At 40.0% G+C, this 24,169-nt stretch overlaps 1 protein-coding gene across 2 annotated transcripts in view; it reads left to right on the top strand.

Annotated features, from left to right (window-relative positions):
- The window catches only part of COL9A1 (collagen type IX alpha 1 chain), an 84,556-nt gene extending 64,735 nt beyond the window's left edge, over positions 1 to 19,821 (top strand). For both annotated transcript variants that reach the window (XM_082731310.1, XM_082731311.1), the window contains 5 exons: positions 1,436 to 1,582; positions 1,820 to 1,874; positions 3,802 to 3,990; positions 10,748 to 10,825; positions 18,914 to 19,821. In XM_082731310.1, coding sequence (XP_082587436.1) covers positions 1,436 to 1,582; positions 1,820 to 1,874; positions 3,802 to 3,990; positions 10,748 to 10,825; positions 18,914 to 19,098 — 654 coding nt within the window. In that variant the 3' untranslated portion in view covers positions 19,099 to 19,821. The remainder of the gene's footprint in view (positions 1 to 1,435; positions 1,583 to 1,819; positions 1,875 to 3,801; positions 3,991 to 10,747; positions 10,826 to 18,913) is intronic.
- Positions 19,822 to 24,169: the final 4,348 nt, after the last annotated feature.

Here is a 24,169-nt window from a genome sequence, read left to right as displayed (position 1 = left end):
TGAGGTATTCTTTCCAAAGACCCGGGGCCCTGGAGATATACTGGCCATGTTGGCCCTTGATGTCTTCATGGAAAATGTCCTGTTGGTATTTCAGACATCGTCAACAAGATGATAGATTCTGATCTGGCCTCCTTTGTTCCTCTGCCAATTCTTTAGTGCACTTCTAAATTCATTTTGGCTTCTCCTCAGGCTTGTTTTAGAAGCTGTGATAGTTTTATACTGCAGCTATCTGACAGGTCCAAAGCCTCCACAGCACATCCGCAGCTCTCTCTGTTGACACTGTCTTTTGGGAAGTCTTTGAGGCCATAATTTCTTCGCAGAAGTAATTCTGACAAGTTGACTCAGATGAGTATCAACTTTTTGCATAAAGAAAGATTGGAAAAAGCCTACTTGTGAAGCTTTATTCAGACGCATCTAGTGAGAGCCCGGCGTCATCACCTTCTTCCCTTCAGCTTAAAATCTGACTGTTTGGAAGAGTTAGCTCTTCCTAGGTAAATGTTGCAAATGAACAAGGAGCAGGATTAAGTTGCTTTATGAATTTTATCTTGAGCCCTTGTGCTCTTTAATGCCTCCTGTCCTTTTATCTTCTCATTTTTGTTCTATAAACAAGGGCACATTGTAACTACTATGTCATAAATTCTACCAGAGGCAGTTTAGCAGAAAGTGAATTAATTTAGTCTCGTTTTAAAACAGTTATTGTAGATGGCAACTTTTAAAAATGCTTTTAGTGGTCTGCTCTCAGAAAAAAAAAATCTAACTGGTATACGCTTTTGTTCAAAGGAAAAAATTGGTTTATTTTTTCACTTCTTTAATATTTAGATTTTTAACTTCCTCAAGAGTCAGTTAAACCATGGACTTGCTCTTTTTGTTCCAGTATTTTGAATGTATTTATTTTAAGTGCATCATTTTAAAGGTGGCATTTTAAATGTTTTTAATTAATGTATTTTATAATTCCTGGATACATCTGCTTCTTCAAATTCTCTAGAGTGTTATAAAGCTAAATAACTTATGTCCTTGGAAATAACTTTATTTTATGCTTTCTGTATTGGTGATATACAAAGTAACATGTCTTGTATGAACTCAGTGGCCTTTTTGTGGCCAGAAAAACTTCACAAATCTTCCTAAAAACTAGCTTGTTCTTAGGCAGTAGCTTAAAATATAGAGAATGTAGTTTGAAAATGCATTATTTCAATTACCATTTTGAAATAACAGCTATACCAAAGAAAAAGATGTTGAAAAACTTTACTTGAACTGGAATTCTCAGAGACGGTGGCATTCTGCGTCTTTACCTTGAGGATTTGTAACCTCTGAACAAACACCTCTTGGGAGACAGAATGTACGCAAACTCCAAATTTCATGTAAGCCTTGTATTAATATTAAGCAGACACATCACTTGTGGATAGCTCTGGTTTTATAATGTGCCATTTTGTTCTAGGTGGGTAACCCTGGGGAGCCGGGCTTGAGGGGACCCGAAGGAAGTCGGGGGCTTCCTGGAGTGGAAGGACCGAGAGGACCGCCTGGACCACGAGGCATGCAGGGAGAGCAGGGTGCCACCGGCCTGCCTGGCATCCAGGGCCCCCCAGTGAGTGGTGGGCAGTCTCCGCGGTTTCCCTCTGGACAGTCCATCTCACAGGACCAGAAGGGGGGCGGGCAGCCAGGCTAGCCCAGACATCAGCTCCTTAGCAGTGTGGGCAAGTTCCTTTGTAAATCCAGCCACCTGGCCACTTGCTGAGTGTGTCAGGTTACCATTTAACAATGTCTTCTTTATAGCTCTGTGTATAAATTGTCTCTCTCTTTTTTTCTTTTCTTCCTGTCTCAGGGTAGAGCACCGACAGATCAGCACATTAAGCAGGTTTGCATGAGAGTCATGCAAGGTAAATAAATCATAATGTCTAGACTTTTGGTGTGCTTTAAAGGTGGGAGATTTTAAATAATATTAATTGTTTTAGTTAATGTATCGTCACAAAATAGCTTATAGTCTCAAAGAAAATTTTCATCTTTCTAGGTTAGCCCTTTTTTTTTTTTTTTTTGACATTTATTTATTTGAGAGAGAGAGTAAGAGAGTGAGCACACAAGTAAGCGGGGAAGGGGCAGGGGGAAAGGGAGAGAAAGTCTTAAGCAGATTCCCCACTTAACATGGAGCCCAACACAGGGCTTGATCTCATGACCCTGAGATCATGACCTGAGCCAAAACCAAGAGTCAGACACTGAACCCAACTCAGCCACCCAGGCACCCTTCGGTTAGCCCATTTTTGTTCTTGTTTTTGTTTTTTGCCAAGGAGGTTAATTTACAAGAAAACACACACACAAATACAGACAAGCCCCCCCCCCCCAATTTGGAACACAGATTCTCAGGTATCTTAACCCTCCTTAACATCCTACCACTTCATGTATTCCTGGTACTGACCCTGGCTCTCTCTGTAGCTTCTATGTGAAGTAACTGACAGTCTTCATGACCATAAGAAGCATTGGGACATGATCTCTACTCATGTATCATGTACAGAAAATCAAGAACTGTATTTTACCAAAATGGTGATATATTTTTATATTTGTTAACCTTTATCTAAATTCATCTATACCTATAGCAATTGCCATTTTTCATAGCTGCTTTAGAATTGGTCTAGTTCTAAAATCACATAGAAAAGGAAGAAATTGGGGAGGCAGGAACTGGGGAGATCCTGTAACGTTGGGCCTCTCTAACAAATAATTACCTTATTTTGGTTGGAACCAAGTCAGTCATGATAAATACTCTTCTTTTACAAGCTCATGAGATAGTGTCATTTGTCTGGTAGACTTGTAGAGTTTTCCAGAATAAAACTGTCACTTTGATATTTGAAAACCAATCTTAAGTCTCTTCATGGAAGACATTTAATCTTGAAAGGATATTTCAATTTTAAACGTTATGTCCCTAGAAAATTATAATTTTATGCTCTTACTTACATAAGGCAAACCAGAATGCTCACATTTAAGCACTTTTAAAATGTTCTTTAGAAATTTGTTTCCAATTCATAATTTCCTTCACACCTTTAAAAAATATGACATCGGCATAGTTCCCTTAGAGTGTTTTCATAGGAAAGTTTTCTTCCTCCTCATGGTTTCAGCGGATAATTCTTAATCTCTTTAATGGTTCCTGAAAAAGCCCACACAGTTATTAATTTTGAAGACAGACTGTGAACATTCCCAAGAAGCGGGCTATTTTTAATGTCTGTTGTCTACTCCAAACATGAAAAAACTTTTGAGAGGGGAGTTTATAAGAAGTCATGAATGCTCAGGATATTTTAGGTCACTTAATATCTTCAGACTGAAAATGTGGGGCTGAGTCTCAAATGCTCTCTCAAAACGAATTCTGGACAATGTCTTTGGCTTTTAAAAAGCTTTGCGACATCCACTTCTTCTCTGTTAAGAAACTCATTTTCTGCCCATCCTGGGTTTTCAGAGAATCAGCCAGGACCCAGGTGATGGACTCATCCTTTTAGAACACTGCTCACCTGAAAGCCTTGCCATGTATTTTTTTTTTTTTTCAAATCTCCCTGCCCCTGTCTCAGAACAGCAGGACCAAATATATCCAAAAAGAGCTGAATAAAACAGCACCAGGGAAGTTTCTTGGCAGAAAGTCCATGAAAAAAAAAAAAAAAAAAGAAAGATCCAACTTTATTCACTTCCCACCACCAATTTTGAAGCTCTGGTGACACATTTAAGAAAAAGAGACACTTGAAATACCGCCCCCCACCTTTTTTTTTTTTTTTCATTTGAATCATTTTCCTGTTTCTGACTTCTCTGGGCCGGTTTATTATCTTTCAGAGCATCTTGCTGAGATGGCTGCTAGCCTCAGGCGACCGGACTCAGGGGCCTCTGGCCTCCCTGGAAGGCCTGGACCCCCTGGTCCCCCAGGGCCACCTGGAGAGAATGGCTTCCCAGGCCAGATGGGACTTCGTGGCCTTCCAGGCATTAAAGGCCCTCCTGGTGCTCTTGGTTTGAGGGGGCCTAAAGGTAAGCCATTTTGCCCCGGTAGAACAAAAGAACACACACTGTCCTTCCTCACGGTATATCCACACGGCCTTCCAAGCTCTAGATACACTGTGAGACAAGGAGATGTATCGTTCTCTTCTTTTTTTTTTTTATAGTTTTTAAATTTTTTTATAAACATATAATGTATTATTAGCCCCGGGGGTACAGGTCTGTGAATCGCCAGGTTTACACACTTCACAGCACTCACCATAGCACATACCCTCCCCAATGTCCATTGTATCGTTGTCTTCTACGGTGGTGATGAAAACGATCAGAAAGCTATTATAAGACATCCTCTTGACCTTGCTATATGTCAACAGGAGACCAAAACCTAGAATTAAGGTCCCTTGATTTTTAGTACTGATCTTTTTCAGTTACCCTCTGCCTCAATCATAGTTCAAAATAAACTTTACGGGATCTTGTAAACGATAAGTCAGCCTTTTTTTTTTTTTTTTTTTTTTTTTTGAGACTCAAAAATCACTGTAGAGTTCTTCTAAAATGGCAACCAGACTTAGAATGTTTGTAGCCGTAACTTAAACTAACAGCATCGGTTAACAGGTCAGAAGGCATAAATTACATCATGGAGTGAAGTCCCTTCTTCTTTTAAAGAGTGACATCAGATGTTTAGTTTTGATGGATTTTTTTTTAGCTCAGAAGTACAATCGAACTTTTTCCTTCCTTTTTTTTTTTTTTTTAACTTTTTTCCTTCTTTAACATGTGAGGGAATGTGAGGCAGTTTATTTCTTCCCCTTTTATCGAAAGCAAGTTAAGCCCTTAAAATCAGGGTTTGGCAAAAAAAACCCCACAAAAATCCAAAATGGTATTGTGAGTGTGTTGGGTATGCAGCAGGCCCTGCAGAAGAAGGACTGGTTGCCTCAGGTGCTGTTTACTAGTCAAGGTGAGTAAGTATGTCAGCGTGGGGCGGGTGTGTGGCCCGGATCACTGACAGAGAGCGCGGAACAAAATGAGGCATATCTCTATCTTGGCAAGTGACTGACAGTTCTCTAGGGAGCTTCGGAAAGATGTGGCATCAGAAACAGGAGAGGTTTTTTTTTTTTTTAAATGGTGGTGCACCCATTAGGGATAAATATTATGGTGTGAAGGGTCAGACGGCAAGCAAGCGGCCTTTTTGGATCTGTAAATGAATTGCTGATGTATTTGGCTAACTACACTCTCAGTTGGAACAATTTTGTTAATTATGTTTGGGGTTTTTTTGGGGGTAGAGGGCATGTGCATTGCCATATGTGAAAAAATGACCCCTCGTTGGAGCCTCTTGCAAGGCTGGCAGGATTTCCGAGCTTTCAGAGGCCGGACAAAATCAAATGTGGAGAGAGCTCAGAGCTCTTAAAGAGAACGGAGTATTTTCTTTGAAAGAAGCTCATCGCCGCTCATCTTTGTCCTGCTTATAGCTCCTGGTTCAGGAACTCAGGAGTAGGGACTCTCTCTGTGGTTAGTCCCCATTCACTCTGTTCGGTTTCCAAGAAACTCTGCTGCCTCTAGTGGATTGTTGACTTAGTTGTTTCTGTGGCACCAGAGCTCAAGGTGACTCCTCAGCCTTTCTCCTCAGTTCCCTTGTGAGCAGTGGTTGTGAGAGCATGCCCCCTGAGCATCAGCACGGCCAGGGACCCCGTCTGGAATAGAGATTCTCCACCCCACCCTGGTCCCCCGATCCCAGACGCGGCAGGCGAGGCCCAGCCTTCTGCATTCTAACAAGTCTCCCGATGAATCTGATGCCCTGGGGCAGTCACCCATCTTCCTGCCAAAAGGAAACGCCTTGTAGGCTACAGGAATCCCAGCCATGTTTTCTTTGGCTAAAAGGAAGTCTTCATATGTGGGATAAAACCTAACTTTGAGTTAGTAAAAGAACTCGCCTGAAGTCCCATTTTATTTTCTAAGAAATAAGAATGTCTATGTCTACTTGCTATGCTAGTAGCATCTGCCTAAGGCTGTGTTTCTCAGCCTGGGGTGCACCGTGGAATCATTTGGGGAGTTTTAAAAACTATCCACGGCTGGATCTCATTCCCAGATTCTGGCTTAATAGGTCTGAGCAGCACCCCCATGGGATTTTAATACACAACTAGGGTTGGAAACCACAGGAAACAAAGGTGAAATGTCCAGGAAGTGTCCTGGGAAGCTCCTAGAAGCACAGAATTGTGGCTGTGTTGGGCTGACTTGGCTCTAACAGATGGACCTTATTTTGAAGGGAAGAAAAATATATTTCTATATTTGGAAACTGGAAAATGCCCCCTGGCACAGAGTTTATTCACCAAGCATTGTTTGATCGTCTAAGAGACTTCCCCCAATATTTCTTTAGTATTTATGACATAGTCTATAATCTAGAAGAGATATAGTCTTTCTTTTTTCTGAAGGACTTTTTCCCCCACCTGCCTCCATCCCTTTATAATCACTGGGTTCCTTTAAAGCAGGATCTTTTCTGTCTTACTTCTTGAACTTTGGGCTGTGGGAAGGAAGGAAGGAGTGCTGTCTTTGGATTTTATCAATCAATGCTGTCACAGATTTGGAAATGTAGAATTCTAGGTAACCAGACTTGACCTTTCTTGTCCTACCACATACATTGTAACAGTAATATGTAATTGAAAACATATAATGTTCCACTAGCCAAAGGTTACACGTCAATTTTTCCCAGAGAACAAATAGTCCAGCATTTGAAACTTAACTATTCAGCCAGTTAGAGAAGAGATGTATTTCAATGTTCCCTGCTGTCTTTTTCCCATGCCTAATAAAGGGATAGTCTGAGTCTTGCTCAACATATTACTTTGAGAGTCTTTTTCCAAGGAAATTACTCCACAGATAATGAACAAATAAATTTTACTAAAGCGTTGAGTAGTTCAAACTATGTCTTTAATAAAATTATTTTTTCCTAAGCAATTAGTCTGCAAAACACAGTGAAACATTTTCAATAGGAGCTAGTAGAAATATCTGCCAGAAATCATACTCAAATCTTAAATCATATTTATAATTTTGTTTTTCATGGACATGTTTTGTGCAATATTATACAAAGAGGGCCAAGACCCATGCCACGGGTACATTTTACATGTCTATTCAAGCAGAAACATGAGAGATATCTAATTGGCTTATGTTCACTTTGTTTAGTATTGGTCTTCTGGGTCATAAATTCTGTGTCATAAATACTATTTTTAAATGTTCATGGTTTGGATTAATTTTAAGTTCCTTTGAGTAAGGCTATATATCTATTTTTAGATATTTTCGTGTGAGTCAAACGATGTGTCACCATGTAAATGACGGCTTGAGAAAATATACACGTCATTACCGTGACTAACTCTTTTTTTGGTATTAGTCAGTTTGCATGGGGTTGGAGTGTCAGTTATAGCTTTCAAATAAATGAAATAAAGAGCAACCATGGAGCAATGAGAATTTCTTTCATTTTAGCCACTCTGTTCCGAGGGAGCTGTTTTGCTACTTACACTGCACGTTTCCCTTTTTACCTTATCTAAAGCTCATTTGACAAGCTCGCTCTGTTTTTCCACACAGTAGGCTAGCTAATAAAGGTGCACCTTTAGTTCCCTGAGCCAGTTTTCAGAAATGTCGAAAGAAGCCATGATCAGGGTTTGAAGGAGCGGATTGACCCCAGGGATCACAGAGCCAGGCCGCAGCTCCCTGGGCTGGGAAGGACCAGCAGCTTGCCCTGTGCCTCTGTCCTGGAGCCCCTCTAAAAATTGTGTGTCTACAATTGATGACAACCGCAAGGCAGGATCACGACTAAGACCTTCCTTGCAAGCGACATTTTAAAGGGGATGTGGCTTCGTAATACAAAGTGTTTAACTTTCACGGTTTGCGTGGAAGTTACATTTTAATTTATAATCTTCCCCTATCTTCGGAAAATGTGGCACATTTATTGGTTCTCTTCTCGTTGCTAGCCTCCAGAATTACAGTGATATGACATTTAAATTGCTAAGTTAACAAGAGCGCTGAAGTTCTTCGTTTTTAAAATGCTAATTATCGTTATCTTCCTAATATAGTAAGGCCATATTGATGAGTGTAAAAAAAAAGCTTATGTGAATGAGTTCAACTTGAGCTCTGTATCCTCACACAGTGTTTATATAATTTTAAAATTGTTTTTAAAATATATTTGACTCATGATAAAAAAATATTCATACAAGGACATTCACAGCTCAAATCAAAGTATGGTAACTAAACATTCACTTCGTAATTAGAGGGTTTTTTTGTTGTTTTTCTTTTTGTTTTTTACTATTTTGGCATGCATGCTTTTGTTTTTTAAAATTCTAACAAACTTGACTCAATATTGAATCAAGTTGGGCTGATATAAATGTTTGGAAAAAATGATCACGTATAAAATCTTGAAAAATGTACTGCATCTTCTACAAGAGTAGTGGGATAATATAATACTATGCCAATGGGACAGTAGAATAATGCCTTTTACTATGAGCCATAAACGTCATTTAGGAGCAGTTGACTAGGTATTAGGGCACTTTGTTAATGAGGCCAAGTTTCTGGGCTTCTCTGCAGGGGCCAGGATAATTAATGAAACTTCGTTCTGTGGCTGAAAATCAACTGTCTTGCAAATAAACATGGTTGGTTGTAATCCAAAGCACATCCCCTGTAAATAATGAATCACAAGTGAAGCGTGGGCACTTGTGATAGCACATTTAAAATTTTGAAAATTCATTAATTTATTTTCAGCTATACTAAATTTACAATGTTTGAGAATTTAAAATATATGAAAAGATATTTACTGAAGAGTTTTTCTCCCACTCTGGTCTCCCATCTGCCTAGATTCCTTTATCCTTCCCATGAGATAATCCCTTTTATTAGTTTCCTACATATCTTTGCCAGTGATGATGTACAATATACGGTTACATACACTCTCTATAGCCTTTTAGAAACAAGTCGTATTGCCCGTTAGTAGTGATCTGGACCTTAAATTTTTTCACTGAACAATATGTTTTGAGATCATTTTAAAGAGCTTCCTGGTTCTTCTTCATAGCTGCATAATATGCCGTTTTGCGGGAGTAGCATAATGCATTTAACCCTCTCGTGGACATTTAGTTTCCCATCTCCTGCCATTACCGCAAGGCTGCTGTGGACCACACAATTTCATCTTTGTGTAAATATCAACATAACATTTATGTTCCTACGATAAATTCCCAGAAGTGGAAGTGCCAGGTAAAATGGTACTACCATTTGTAATTTTGATAGATATTGTTAAATTACCCTCCAAGAGACTGTCTCAGTTTGCAGTCTTATTAGCCATATGTAACGATGTGTTTTTCCACATACTTGCTAACATATGTTTGATTCAACTCTGGAATTTTTGCCGATCTTATCATTCAAAGTAGCTTTCGTATTATTTTAAATTTCCATTTATTTTGATGTGAGGGTGAAGTCAAGGAATTTTTCATACATTCCAGACTTATTTTTGTTTCCTTTTAGTGGCTTTTTTGCTTATATATTCTTTTTACTGTTGTTGACCTTTTTGTATAGATTTTAGGAACTCTTCATATTTTGAATCATAACAGAAAGGCCAACTCAAATCTGAAGTTATTAAATATTTCTCCCTTGCTTTCTTCTGGTTCTTATACATTTAAATGTTTAATCCACTTATAATATATCCCGGATTATGTTGTGAGGAACAGATTCAACTTTTTTTTTTTTTTTTTTTCCAGCTGGCTTCCCACGTTTTCAAACACCATTTATTGACTTGTTTGACTGCTTCCCACTTTAAGATGGCATGTTTATTACAAAACAAAATCCTTTATGTATCCAAACCTGTTTTGGGGCTGTTTCAGCGGTTCATCTATTCATGTACCAGTACCACACCATGTTAATTGGTTTAATACGTGGTAGGATTAATTCCCTCATATACCTTTTCTTTTTCGAGTTTTTGTGGCTATTCTGGCTTATGCATTTTTCTGTACAAACTTCAGAATTCCCTTTTTTGGTTAAAAAAATTTTTATTGGGAACATGACGAAACTTCATCTTAGGGAGAAGTCAACACCTTTTTGTGTTGATGTCATTCCACCTACGAACAGTTGTCAAGTCCTTTGTATCCTTCAGAAATGTTAATTTTTTAATGTTGGATTTGCATATTTCTGATTAAACTTCTTCCTTGTTATTAATTTAATTGTTATGATAAATGGGATATTTTTTCACTACATCTTAGATCTGGTGGTTGTTTGTATATATGAAAACAACTGGTTTTCATATATTAATTTTGTATCTTGCTCCTTTACTGAATTACTCTCATTGCTTGTAGTAGATTTTGAGTTGATTTTCAAAGATTTAAGATACACACTGATGCCACTTAAAAAGAGGGATGTTTTTGACTCTCAAACTAAATGACAAATACTAATGATAACGTGGGCATCTCTGTGATGCTGTGTGTGTAGTGGAACTGCTTCTCATGTTTCCCAATAGGCGGTACCCTAACTCTCCGGTTGAGGTAGATACATTTTATCATGTTAAGGAGGCAGCATTTGATTCTTGGTTTACTGAATGTTGATCATTAGATATTTTAGTTTGTTTATCCTTTAATGAACATGATTATTTGATTTATCCCCTTAGATCTCTTCATATAATTGACTTATGTTTTGCCTGGCTATGTATTTACTACAACCTCGTTTGTGGCAACTTCATGAGATTTTGCTTTCTCAACGCTGGGTCTGCTGAAAGTCTAAAAATATGGAACTTTCTTTTTATAAGCATACAGAAAAATAACATTTCTCTAATGACATGCAGGTGACCTGGGAGAAAGAGGGGAACGTGGCCCTCCAGGAAGAGGTCCGAAGGGCTTGCCTGGAGCAACAGGTCTCCCAGGTAAGTGTGTTATACGGCAGCACAGGGTTGAGAAATTGGTAGCGAGTGTGCAGTCTGAATTGGATACCATTATAAAGACTTGCCCTTTAATTACTTATGCCTGTCATGTGATTCTCAGTAACGGCTGGCACAGATTTTTCAAGACCAACTTTAAGGAAGAGTTAAAAGAATTGTAAATCATGCCTCTGTTCCTTGTGAGAAAGCAAGTGTCAGGGCTTAAAATATTCATTTCTTGAATAGATGACTTTAAAAAATTGTGTCAAGGTCCAGCCACAATGCACTTGTTAGAAAATTCTGAATGAATGAGGTCCTAGCCGTTGTTAGCCTCATTGATAGTTTCCCAAACTGACCAAAAAGTCAGAGCAACAAGAAAATTAATCCAAGTTTTCAAACTACTCATGTTGCATAGGGGGTAACCGAAGTCTTATTTTACAAGCTCCTGTTTCAAATATCCAGACCCTCCAGAAACCCATATCCAAAGTAAATAAATAAAATAAACCTGAACATTCCTATTCATATAGCCACAAAGAACCATGCACGAGCCACGTAGCACAGCTGCCCTGGCTGAGGTGACAAAGTTGCCTCTGTGTGGAGAGCCTGGTTTTGCACACTGGGCGTCTGTTCTGTCTTTACACACTGGCTACTCTGTCCCCACAGCCTAAGCTGCCACACACTCATCCTCTGGGAAATGGCCTACCAGCCCCACCACAGAAGCAGCACAGAAAGTCACTTCGGTTTAAGCGCCTGAATGATATGTAGCCTCCCAGCGAATGCTGGGAATCAGGGTGAGAGGATCTGCCGAGAAAGGGTGGTCCACGCTTCCACAGTAGATTTGGAAAACTTGGTGTAGGGAAATGTAGAAAAAGAAATGCTCATTTTCCAATTCTGACAGGCTTACCTATTCAATCATGCTTCTAATTGCAGCCAAAAACATCACTGCTTTCTCATTATCCATTTCATTGCTCCTGGGAATTGCTCTCTCATTAACATTTTTAAAAAAAAATATGAATACATTTGGAGACGGTTCAAACACTGCTATGCAAAACTGTGATTCATGGGTCTGTCAAAATGCTTTCACAAATTGATAAATTTTCATGATTGGAAAAGGAGGTTTTTGTGATTGGAAAAGGAAAGAAAATCTGGTTGAAGCTACACGGGACCAAGAGAAGATTTCAGTGTATGATAAATTCTGCAACCACTCATGGATGTTTAATAGAGGAAACGGAAATAAAACTTACTGAGTGCTTTCCTCCTTTATCAGTGGTAGCGATAGGTGGTTTAAAGCTGATAAAAATATCATTCCAATCTATTTAATGATCTATATATTATAGGATTGCCTTACAATTTCTCCTTCTCCCACTTTGTTGACAGATCATGTAACATTTCGCAGACCACCAACTTGTATTCTTGGTGAGATTTTCCTTTAGCAGAAATAGATGATCATTTCTGGTGACTGTTAGTTTCCAACACTCTGTTGATAAACCATGTTTTGGGTTTCAAATGGGAAGACTGAGGCAGACCCAGCTCTGTACCTGCAGTGCCCCAGCCTGTCACGAGGGGACGTGTCAGTCTCCATCTGCAGTAATTGCACTCAGAGTTGCTGGATCTGACCCAGACCGGTTCCCCTGTGCTCTGGGGCCATTGCTGTCCCAGAAGGGGGCGTCCCTGGTTTGCTTTTTAGTTCCTCAGACATGTGCTGGGCACAATGGTTAAGGCAGGACAAGCTCATCCCCGGCAGCTCTGCCTGGTCCCCATCTTGTCTCCCTTAGGAAAAAATGAATTTTTTATAGCTGGTCTTGAATTTAATCCTTAAATATGCTTTGTTAACAACGGTTGTTGGCTATTTCAGGACTGGGGCACCTGCCCTTTGCCTTTTCCTTTCTGCCTCTTGCCAGTCCTGGTCCCTTGCTTCCTGGTACACTTTGAAATCTGGGCTTTTATTATATTTCCCTTGAGAGGATATCTGACATTATTTAGTGGGAAATCTGAGTTTCAGATTATATTTTAAAAGCCTGGGCCACTCTTCAAAAGCACACAGTTTTGCAAGTGCTTTAGTGCACAGGCACAAAGGGTTTATGTTCCCCCCAAACCTCGAAGCATCAGCTGGGTGCTTTGGTTTTCTCTGGTTTTTAGGTCAGCTCACATTCTCTCGTCTACGCTGTGAATACGCTTAGCTGACAATTCCCCAATCCATCACTCCCGAAACAAGAGCTATTTGAGTCATTCGTCTCCTTAAGCTCGTACTGGGCAAGTGAGCTATCTGGAGCTCCACAGTTCAGATATCCTGGGTTCAAATTCCGACTCTGTCACTTACTAGCTCTATGACATTGGGTGACTTCCAACTCCAAATCATAAATGCTAAGTACTGGTTCACAGTAAATTATTAAACGAGTTCACTGTCCACTGAGAGGCTGGGCTTTTTAATTTCCCTGGCAGAACCTGGAATGTGATTAGAAATGTGGTTTCTGGGCTCTCACAAAGGTAATAGTAATAGGACTTTAGGGCCTGGAGGAACTTCCAATAGCACTCTGTGCAGGGTCTTGTCTGGTACCTAAAATAAACCTCCTGCAGAACAGGATATCCTGCAACTTTTCTTGTTGTCTTCTATTGGGACTTGGATTTGGGACTTAAATCCTCCTGGGTGAAAAAACTTCATTTGATCATTCTTTCTGACGCAAACATATCTGATATAGGATATATTTGGAAAAAAAGGTAGCTAATACATTAATTATCTATCAGTTATCAGAATTCCTTTGCTCTTTGTAGTTAGTTTTAGTTCTTCATCTCCTTTCCATATCAGATCTCTCTGTTCAGTGTCTAGTGTTTAGTGGCCCTTTGGGCCGTGATGGTACGCTGCTTCATATGGACCATAGATCATTATTAAAACCACCATGCAGATTGGCTGTAGGGCTCTTTGTCTAAGAAGTTCCCATATCCTCCAGTCTGTTTCCCACAGCCCGAGGGAGGCAGAATGGGTACTTAGGGAGGACAGGCTCTGGAGTCAGGCTGGCAGGGTGCACACACTGCGCTGTCACTTCCTTGGAGCTACCTCACCTCTTGACGCTTCCATTCCCCTCCGTGTCACAAGGTTAATAAGCACATGTACCCTCTAGAGTTATTCAGGAAGATCTACATACACATGAATACATGTGAAACACTTAGAACAGTGCCTGGCATATGGCCGGCATTTTGCAAACTTAGCTATGATCCTTTTGTATTCCTCTGTTCGTGTTTGAGAAAATACAGACTTACAAAGGTCACCTGCTCTGACAAAGGTCTCTTAGGTAATCAGTGACAGAGGCAGATACTCATACTTTCTAGGTCCAGGTTCATGTAGTAGACAGAATGTTGAGCTGGCTCTCCAGTCATGTTTGTCTTTAGCTTAGTCTTTGCCACTCTAGCCATGTAACTTCAGCATGTCCCATAACCATTTAATGTCTTGACTCCTTTTTGTCTCTCACAGAGCAGAGCAGATCACAATAGAGATCCCTGGGGCTTTAGATGCCCTCAACCCCCTGCCCCTACCTTCAGTTACTTACCACAGGCCTTTGGTGGTATCGCTTGATTGGGTTGTCTCATTAAAAGTAACCCTCTCCGCCTGCTGCCTCTGAATTTGCCTGCTTGGGACCAGTTCCTTGCCGCTCTGAGGATTTTAAGGAAACATTTTAAGAATAGGTTCTGATCTCCACTGTGCATTCAAACTCATGAGGGGAAGAAGCCAGTTAGATAAGGACACAGAAGTTTGTGACCACCAGGAATGTGGCCTGTGGGTTGACATGCTTTCCCTTCTGGGATGAGGAGAGAAGGGTAGAGCTGGCTTTGTGCAGGGTCATGCTAGGGCTACTTAGGTTTCTTAGGCAAAATTTGCCCAGAAGTGAGCTTTACTTGTGAATACTGAGTGGAAAAAACCCCAAAAAGCCCCAAACCAAAGGCACATTCAGTGTAGCCTGGTTTAGCAGTAGCCATTTATCCTATTTCTGTCACTGCAACTATTATATTTGGCCGTGGGGATCTTAAATACACAAACCATTTTATGCCAATTCCTTAAACATATATGCTTTGTTAAACACCACAAAAGTAAGCTTCAGAATAAGGTGAGAACTGTAAGGAAGTCTCTGACACATATTTTACATAACCCGTGGATAAATTAATGCTGAAAATTACTTGCAGGTGGTTTTTTTTAAGGCCTTTATACGGTCCCTTTCACTCTGCCCCACGTGTTAGATCCTTCAGAATGTTGGGGGGGGGGGGGGGGACGGACTGGTCTCTGTCAGTGTAACATGACTACCCTCTAGTGTTCACACAGAGAATAACACATTATTTTTAAAAATAACACTGGCCATAACATTTTTATAGGCCCTTGAAATTTCAGAAAACTGTGTAATCATTAGCTGGTTAGTGCAGCTAACACACCCATGAGGCAGACAAAGCATAATGAGAACACTTCAGATCTGTTTTCTTCTGAGGAGTTGGAGACTAGTTTACAGATATTTGCTAATGAAGCTGCTGGACTTCTTGAATGATTTGGACTGTGACCTAGTGTCACCCCAAAATTACATTCCTAAACAGTAACAAGAACATTGGAGAGTAAATGCCCAGGGTCTGGGCTCACTGGAAACTGACGATCTGTTATGTGACGCCTGGTTTCTTCCCCTGGTCATTTCTACAGGACAAAAACCTCAGTAAAAATATCTTAAGTTTCTTAGGATACATAGAGCTCCAGAAGAATCAGTATTACTCTTGTAGACTGTTCCTCTTTTTACGTCCTAGTCAATTCAGGTGCAAAGAATTAAAGAAAAAACACCCCCCCCCCCCACACACACACACTTGCCGTGCAGGCCCACGCATGCACATGCGCAGTGGCGCACACACCGCGGCAGAATTAGCTCATCGTGGCTATGGGGGTAAGGCTGGATTGGAGGGGCGGCGAAGAGCCCTTGTTTCCAGCTGCAACACCCTCTAGCTATGTGACAATGGACGATTATTTAGCCTTCTGAACTCTCAGTTCACACAAGAGGAGAATAGGATCAACGTTGAGCACAGTTCATGGCCATGGTAAAGTGGAAATAGTTTATAAGTGTTGATGAGGAGGACGACCTTGATGACAGTGACATCATAAAAGCTCCCGAAGGTCACTTGCTGTGTTTGCCCAAGGGAGAATTGGACTAGATGTGCTTTACATAAAATCAATCGAGGGTACACAGGATGGCTTCATCAACTCTTTCTTCAGAGGATGAGCAGGAATCTGGAATAAATGCAGCACGTGAGAAACCTCTCCTGGAATGTGTAGTGATGGGGCACCACATAGGAAAACCTAAAAAGCTTTCCTTCTGATTTCTAATATTGGTGTGTAGTAGAGAATAAATTCCCTTAAGTTTAAGGTTTTAGGCACGTGGCTGGTTCTACAAATGTTCAATAAAAATTTGAATCCTAAGGTTTAGAAACGGAGACCTATTCAAGAACTCCGCTTCGAGCTTTCCCTGACAATTATCAGAGGCTCTGCAGGCTCTGGCCTGTCTTCCCTCGTGGCAGCTGTGGGCTGGAGCAGAGCGGCCACAGGCTCAGTCCTCCCTGTGGCCTCCCTACCACTGAGGTGGGACTTCTCATTAGATCAGTTTTCATTAGACCCGCGTTATCACTTTTCTTCTTGTAAAGACAGCAAGGCATTCTTAATCCAAGGCCATTTCTTTACTTCCTTAAGGGTCAGCAGACTTTTTCCCGGAAGGACCAGAGTGTTTGGATCTGCGGGTCCTGCGGCCTCTGTGGGAGTTAGACAGCTCTGCCCTTGTAGTGAAAAAGCAGCTGTAGGTGATACATACACACACGGCCATGGCTCTGTTCTAAAACTATTTACAAAAACAGGGGTTGGCTCCTGGGGTCCGCCCTGTTCGCCTACCCTGATCTGCCTTATCCGCTCTGCCTCCGTGGTCATTTGGTTTGTGACCTTTCCTTTAGGCATTTTCTCCTCTTCATCCTGATTTGATTTTGTGAAAGCAGACATGGTATGTCTCCATGCGAACATTGCTGCCCCTAAGGTGTGTGAAAGTTACCCTTTATGCGCACCTTTTCTGGCCTATCTTTAAACCTTCAAAGAGCGACTTTGAACAACCACTTTGTGTCAGGAGACCTGGAGAGGCTCTGCTAGAGGCTTATTTATTTACAGGTGCTCTTGATTAGGGAAAAACTTTCTCAGGGCCCTTGTCTTTAGAGGAAAATACAATCATCTGCTTCACTACAACTTAATATAGTTAAATGGAGGCTTATGGGATAGATGAGGGGAAATCACTTATTTCTCTGTTTACCTATAGGCTTGAGATGGAGAGAATCAAAGATAATAATTCAAACTTAATAATGGGTTATTCTATATTCTTGCTTTGTGTGGATCTAATTGTAAGCATCGCAGGTAGAATGAGATCTTATATGTAAAATAAAATCTCTGATCTATCTTCCCTCTAAAAGTATGTGAGAGGGCGCCTGGGTGGTTCAGTCAGTTAGGTATCTGCCTTTGGCATGATCTCAGGGTCCTGGCATTGAGCCCCAGGTAGGGCACTCTGCTCAGTGGAGAGTCTGCCTTTCCCTCACCCTCTCCCTGCTGCTCTGCCTACTTGTGCTCTCTGTCAAATAAATTAAAAAAAAAAAAAAAAGTAAAATAAATAAATAAAATGAGTAAATGAAAGTATGTGAGATATATGTAATAAGACTGGATATATGTAATAAGACCATTTAGTTAAGACTGGACCACTATAATAAGACCAATAAAAGACATGTGTAATAAGACCACAAAAATAGAAAAAGAAAACTAAAACCACTAAGAAAGAAGGCAAGTAACTGAATCTAAGCAGATACATAAGTGAACATGTCCACTGTTTCAGCGGAATGGCCCAGGTAGGAGGGCAGAGACGGAAAGAGGATCTCTATAAAATGGTATCATCATGGCACATACAATTTGTCTCACACCGATTGCTTCCTGCCATTTTTACGCTAATAGTGGGAAAACACTGCTGGTGTGATGCGGTGGGTAAGCATTCAGCAGAAATTCCTCCCTGCCATGGGGTGCCCTGCCTCAGAGAATGTGCCCCAGGGCGTGACCAAACAACCTTTGAACATGACAAAGGGAACAAAATGCTCCCGAGGAACGCAGGCCATGATAAAATTCACCCAGGGGTGAACCCCTGATGGGAAAACATCTGGGAAGTTTGCAGGTGCACTGCACAGGCTTCTAAGACATCCGTCCGTGATATCCTCACAATCAGATAGCCCCTACTTAGTAGAGGCTTTCAGACAGGGAGTTTAGTTTTAAGGAAGGTATCATCCCATCTTGGAGATGAAGAAACTGAAAGATTCACGACTTGCTAATGCCGCCCTATTCACAAACGGCAGAGCAAGAACTCAGAGCTCTCTGCCTCTAACCCCTGTGCTTCTAACCACTGCGCTGTAGTCGTACTGCCTGTCTGGAGACTGCTTGCCTCGTAGGGATGAGGCTACTGGAGAAATACAATGTGAGCCACAAGGAGAGTTGTGTGCATAATTTTAAACCTGCTACTAGCCACATTATCAATGTCAAAAGAATCAGGTGAAATTCATCTTAATAATAGTTTATTTAAGCCACTGTGTCTAAAATATTATCCCTTTATCATGTAATAAGAACAGAAATTATTAATGAAATATATTTTAAACATTTTACACTATGATGGCGACTAACATAACATTTACGCTAACAATTACATTAATAACAATTACACTAATATAAAATTTACATTCACTTTTCAAAGTCCGGGTGTGTTTTACACTCTTACCATTCATCCCAATTTGACTTAGCCACATGTCAGTGCTCAATAGACCTGTGTGGCCAGAGGCTACCCTATTGGAGATGCTGAGGCCTCCTTTCATTTTTAATTTCTAAGAAACCCAAGTCCAGTGAAGGAATTTTACCATCATCATTGATCTTCATCCATCCTCTCCAAAAGCACTTCCTAAGGCCCTGGGTGCACCCCGCTGGGCTGCGGGAGGGAGTCGGGTGGGTGCGTTGCGGCCAGCTCACTGCCGCCGGGGTTCTCCTGTTCACATGTGCAACCGTTTGTGTTTCAGGTGAACCAGGTCCTGCCAGCTACGGGAGGAACGGCCGGGATGGCGAGCGAGGGCCCCCAGGGGTGGCAGGAATTCCCGGGGTACCTGGCCCCCCGGGCCCTCCTGGCCCTCCTGGGTTTTGCGAGCCAGCTTCCTGCACCCTGCAGGCTGGGCAACGGGCATTTAGCAAAGGGCCCGATCCGTGAAAAGCTTAGTGCTGCGTGGCCGTCTGCATAAACCGTGCCTGGCAAAGGAGCGTGGAGAAGAAACCCCACCGAAGCCGAGGCAGGAGACGACAATGCGTTACCTTCAACGTTATTACCTAAGTCTTATTTGACGGATTTAAAACAATGGTGCTATTCAATAAGTCCTCTTTCTTTGCCTTTGGAGAGTAGACAGGAGAGTCATCAGATTAAAAAAAAAAAAAAAAACACAAAACAACCACAAAACCCCCCCAAACCCTCTTTTTAAATAAATTTCTAATCCTCTTCCCGGGGCGTTGAACTGAATTCAGCGCGCTGTGCGTATGGGACACATCGTGGGCCAAGGTGCCAATAAAGAAGGACAACTGGTTTGGTTTTCCTTAGCCGGAGTAGTTCTTTTCCTCTTTTATTTAGATGTTCTCAGATTAATGTTTGGGTTATACAGAGGATTATCAGACCTGCTGGAACCTCCTTAGAACGCCCAGCAACCTGTGCTCCCAGGTGCCGCCCGCCACGGTTCTCGGCCATCAGGTGCCGGTTTTGTAGTGCCTTGATTTTTGTTGAACTGTACTGTCTCCCAAGCCCATTAATGTTTTGAGCTCTTCTATGTGAAGCAAAGGAGGAATTTTAACATCCTGCCATTCATCGGTTTTAACGAGGTTATTTATTTTCAAGGTTTGAGGTAAAATCCCTGGTTGTACCAAAGAAGAAATAAACATGATTTCTTAATCTCTTGCATGTTTTCTTATAAATAATCGTGTTCAATGAAGTCACTGAACTTATTTAGATACTTTGAAAAATTTTTAGTGACTGGTATTTGTATAGGTATGTTTATAATGTTAGTGCTTTTTTTCCTATGGAGAAATTAAAAAGCCCTTCCTGTTTCCTGGGGGGTGTTACCTTGGGGAGAGAAGTTCTTCCTGTATATGTGTACAGCGTTAGGGAGAGCTTCAAGGACCTTTTTGAAATTTTGATGAAAGCCATGGGGCCATCATCCCAGGAAAACACATGAGAGCATATGGACAAACATGTTTGCAGACTGTTTCAGACGTCATAGACCACTTCCGTGCTTGTTTCTCAGTTAGGAACCACTGCTTTTGTTTCAATGGTTCATTAACACCTTCCTATTTAGAACTTCACTGCCGCAAAAATAATTTATGTTTCACCATTTTTCTTAGACATTTTATAACAACAACTCAGCTAAAGCACGGGGTTCTGACCTATAAGACAGGTATTGCCTGACCACTCAAGCACTTTATTGCTATTTACATCGTCACACAGATGGCTGTTTTATCGACATTTTTTTAAACTATTGATCAGACTTAATATATTAGTTTTATGTCACAGTAACTTCTCTTGGGGGCATAGCACAGTGCTCAAAACAGTCGATATCCTTGGTTGGTTTATGGAATTCAATTCTCTCAAGTCAAGGGGGAGTGAGCTCCAATAGGATCTTTGATACCAATTTTTTTTTTCTTGTGTATACTTGCTATATATTTAAAAATTTCAGCACTATTTGTTTGACCAAACCAATCATTATTTAATTTGTATTTGGATTTCCTTAATTTTTAAAAGAAGATTTATTGATTGATTGATTTAAGAAATCTCCACACCCAGTGTGGGGTTTGAAGTCATGACCCTGAGATCAAGAGTTGCTCTAAGGAAGGAGCCATCCAGGCACTCCCTTCTACCCTCCCCTCCCCCAACCTGGATTTCTTTAAAACTGCTTATAGCATCTAGTTCTGTGATTTGAACATGGATTGTGCTTAAGGAGAATGATCCTAACTTGGTTGCGTAATGAGTGCCGTTTACACACACTGAGAAGGATGGTTTTCCTTCATGTGGAATAGAGAAGTTTTGGAAATAGAGAGATTCATCATTATTACTTAAAATGATCTTTATATAAATGGCAAACCTTTTTAGGTGCTGCAACATCTAACCAAATAAATGCAAAGAAATTGTTTTGTCTTTCCACAAAGATGGTTTTATTCTAACTGGAGTGACAGAATCAAATACAACAAAAGAAAAACTAGATAACCAAATAAATATGTTTCCCAGTTCTAGAATATTGTATTCATAAGAAAATTTTTAAAAAATAAAATTTCAAAGAACAGTTCATTCAACTGTTTTACAAACTTGATATATAAAAGGCTGTACAATAAGCCCCACGGATACCATAAGCAATATTGGAAACAGCCACTTACAAATAGATTATGCAAAACTAGCACATTCCAAATGGTGGGAACAATCCATTGTAAATTCAGTTAAGTGAAATAGTTTACAGAAGCAGTAAATACTTGACTGAGAAATTGCAAAGACAAGCATCCAGCAAATCCTCTCCAATGGAAGAGAGTTGATAAACATTTAATTAAGCCAAATCCCTCTCTCTAGCAAAACACAAAGCTCCAAACCTCTTCGAGATATTTTTAAGAGTTGGGTGAAGTGTCACCTAGAGCACTCACTGAGAGAAGGGTGTGTGAATAATTAAGGTTGGTTAGAAACTGGCATATTACTCAAGGGCAAATGATTACTGATTTATTTCTAGGCAGTTCTTCTATGGCATTACGATATGATTTTCACCCTAAATATCTGACAGCTTGGTTAAGAACCACAGAAATCACTTCCCAGGTTGACTGAGTATATAAATTCACGGGCATGGTTTGGGATAATTGACCTCTGTCTAGCAGAAGAGTCTGAACTAGTAGTCTATCAATTATGTCATTGATTTGATTATAGACACTTTATATGCCCAGCTGTCTAAACAAGTATTGCTATTCTTAAACATCATTAGTAAAATCTGATTTATTTGCTACCTGAAATAAGCTAAGGTGAATCCCTGCTTTAGAAGACCACCTCCAACTGTATTATTTGATATTTTGGCTACGGCAGTGTTTCTGGCATATATCTATGTGTTTAAAAATAAACCAGTATATGGAGAGGATCACTAAAAATACATCAGATCATACCAAATATCAAGAAAGTTTTTTTTTTTTTTTCTCTTAGCCCTGGCAGAAGGAGTGACAAGTACTAATGAGAAAAAAAAAATACTAGCAAACTAGTGATTCTGCCATTTACAGATTTTGCAGTGGACATAAATGGTTTCAACTATTTTTAATTAAAGAATATTTGTGCTCAATCAGTATAGGTCAAGACTTTTTTTCATTGGGTAAAGCAAATCCTTTTCAGTTGTGTACTTAACCCTTTACAGTGAGATTGCGATCTGGGATGGTGGTATTAAGTGCATTTGGCTCAGTAAATACTAAATCACAATTCGTTAACCATTACGATGTAGGACTATATATACACACGCTCAAATGCCCTTTAAGTGATTAACTAGGGGAAGTGTAATCTATTTGTTAGATCCAGTTATTAGAAAGAGGATGCTGATATTATTTTTAGTCTTCATAAATCCATGCTAACTTTCCCCTAACATGCTTCCACATTTTACTCTTGACTCCCAACAAGTTTTCTAAGACTAACTAGAGAGAGAACAGATGAGGGAAACTGGCTCCAAGAAACTACCTTTCTTTTTAAGATTTATTTGAATGTGTCTTTGGCCTCTATTTTGAAGATCTGTGTGTGTAAAGACTTAAGAATATTCCTTAGAGAGCACCTGGTTAAATTTCTTATATCATAAGGAGACCTGAAGATGAGAATAGTTAAGACCTATGTAAAGCGTTTCCCAGTCTAAACAGACATGTAAATCCACTGGCACGTTATGATGTGATTAATTTCAGTTAAGGAAACATGCTATGTATTTAACTTCTTATTGCCTGTTGACATCATTAATGATGTAAGAGCTTACTTTATGAGAAAACTTAACTGTGATATTTCTTATCTTGCTCAGGCCCCTCTATACCAATAAATCTTATATGATTTTAGTGAGGAGACCACTTTTGTGGGACAAAAGCTGCAAAGGACGGGTTGCTCTCTGACTTGTTTCTGCTTGTAATTCTTCTCCACAATCATTAAACTAGGCTTTTTATGAGCTGCCAGGGAGATGGGTAATAGACTTAATTATTATGAGCTAAGCACTGATTCTTATGACAAGCAAAAACATTATCTCCAGCATGGTATAAACATGAACCTTGCAACAGTCCAAGTTACAAGTATCCTGGACATTTTTGTGGCTCACACTTGACATACAAGTGCTTTTGGGGTATCTTTGTGGCTGAGACCTCCCAGAATGGAGCTGAAATGTGGATTTCAGCCATGAGGCATGGTGAAGTGGTGAAGAGCAGAAACGGTGTTAATAACTGCACCTCAGAATTCCTTGATTTAGGGTTAAATCCTTTATTGCTAAGATAAGCGAAAAGCTCATTATGTATCATGGACATATCGGAATCAAGGCCTCAAAACATTATATCCAAGTGGGATTTGGAATAAAACCAGTGCCATTCCACTTAACTTGAGTATGTCGAATGAAATCTTGAATAGTTGGATGAGGTAAGGTAGAGAACAAAATGGGCAAAAAATACACCCTAAATGTTATTTTAAAAATAAATAGTTATAAAATATGCCATAAAACAATCTGAATTTAAATACATCAATACACCGAAAAATATTCATCCCTAAAATATACTTTAAATAATACAGCAAAATAAAAAGTTGCAAATTAATTAGCATCTTTACACCCATAAGCTTATTATGGTCAAATGACACACACCCTTCTGATGAACTTAATTCTTACTGAAGAACCCCATAAGTTAATATTCACTTTCGACAAATTCATGAAGCAAGTAGCTAACTCCTTGAGTTGTACCATGTATCACTCATTATTGTATTATGTGAACACAATATGTTTTCCATTTAGATTTTCTTAGACTTAGCTTTGGTTTTATAAACCTGCCTTATCTCTGAGGTAAGTTTTTGCTCTACTGGGTCTGCTTGTCTGAGTGAGCTTTTTTCTGTGCTCAACTGGTTTTTCATTCAGTTTAAACTCACCAGTTAGCCTGGCATGATTTTGTTGAGGAAGATGTTTGGATTATAGCTCTAGCTACTCAACATAGTAAATCTGAAGACATCCATTTGTCTTGTTTCCTGAGTCTCCTAGTAATTAAAAAAAAATTAATAG

The sequence above is a fragment of the Mustela nivalis genome (genome assembly GCF_964662115.1).
Source record: "Mustela nivalis genome assembly, chromosome: 5".
NCBI classification, from domain to species: Eukaryota; Metazoa; Chordata; class Mammalia; order Carnivora; family Mustelidae; genus Mustela; species Mustela nivalis.
Note: the sequence above shows the minus strand (reverse complement) of the source record. Positions and strands in the feature narration are given on the sequence as shown.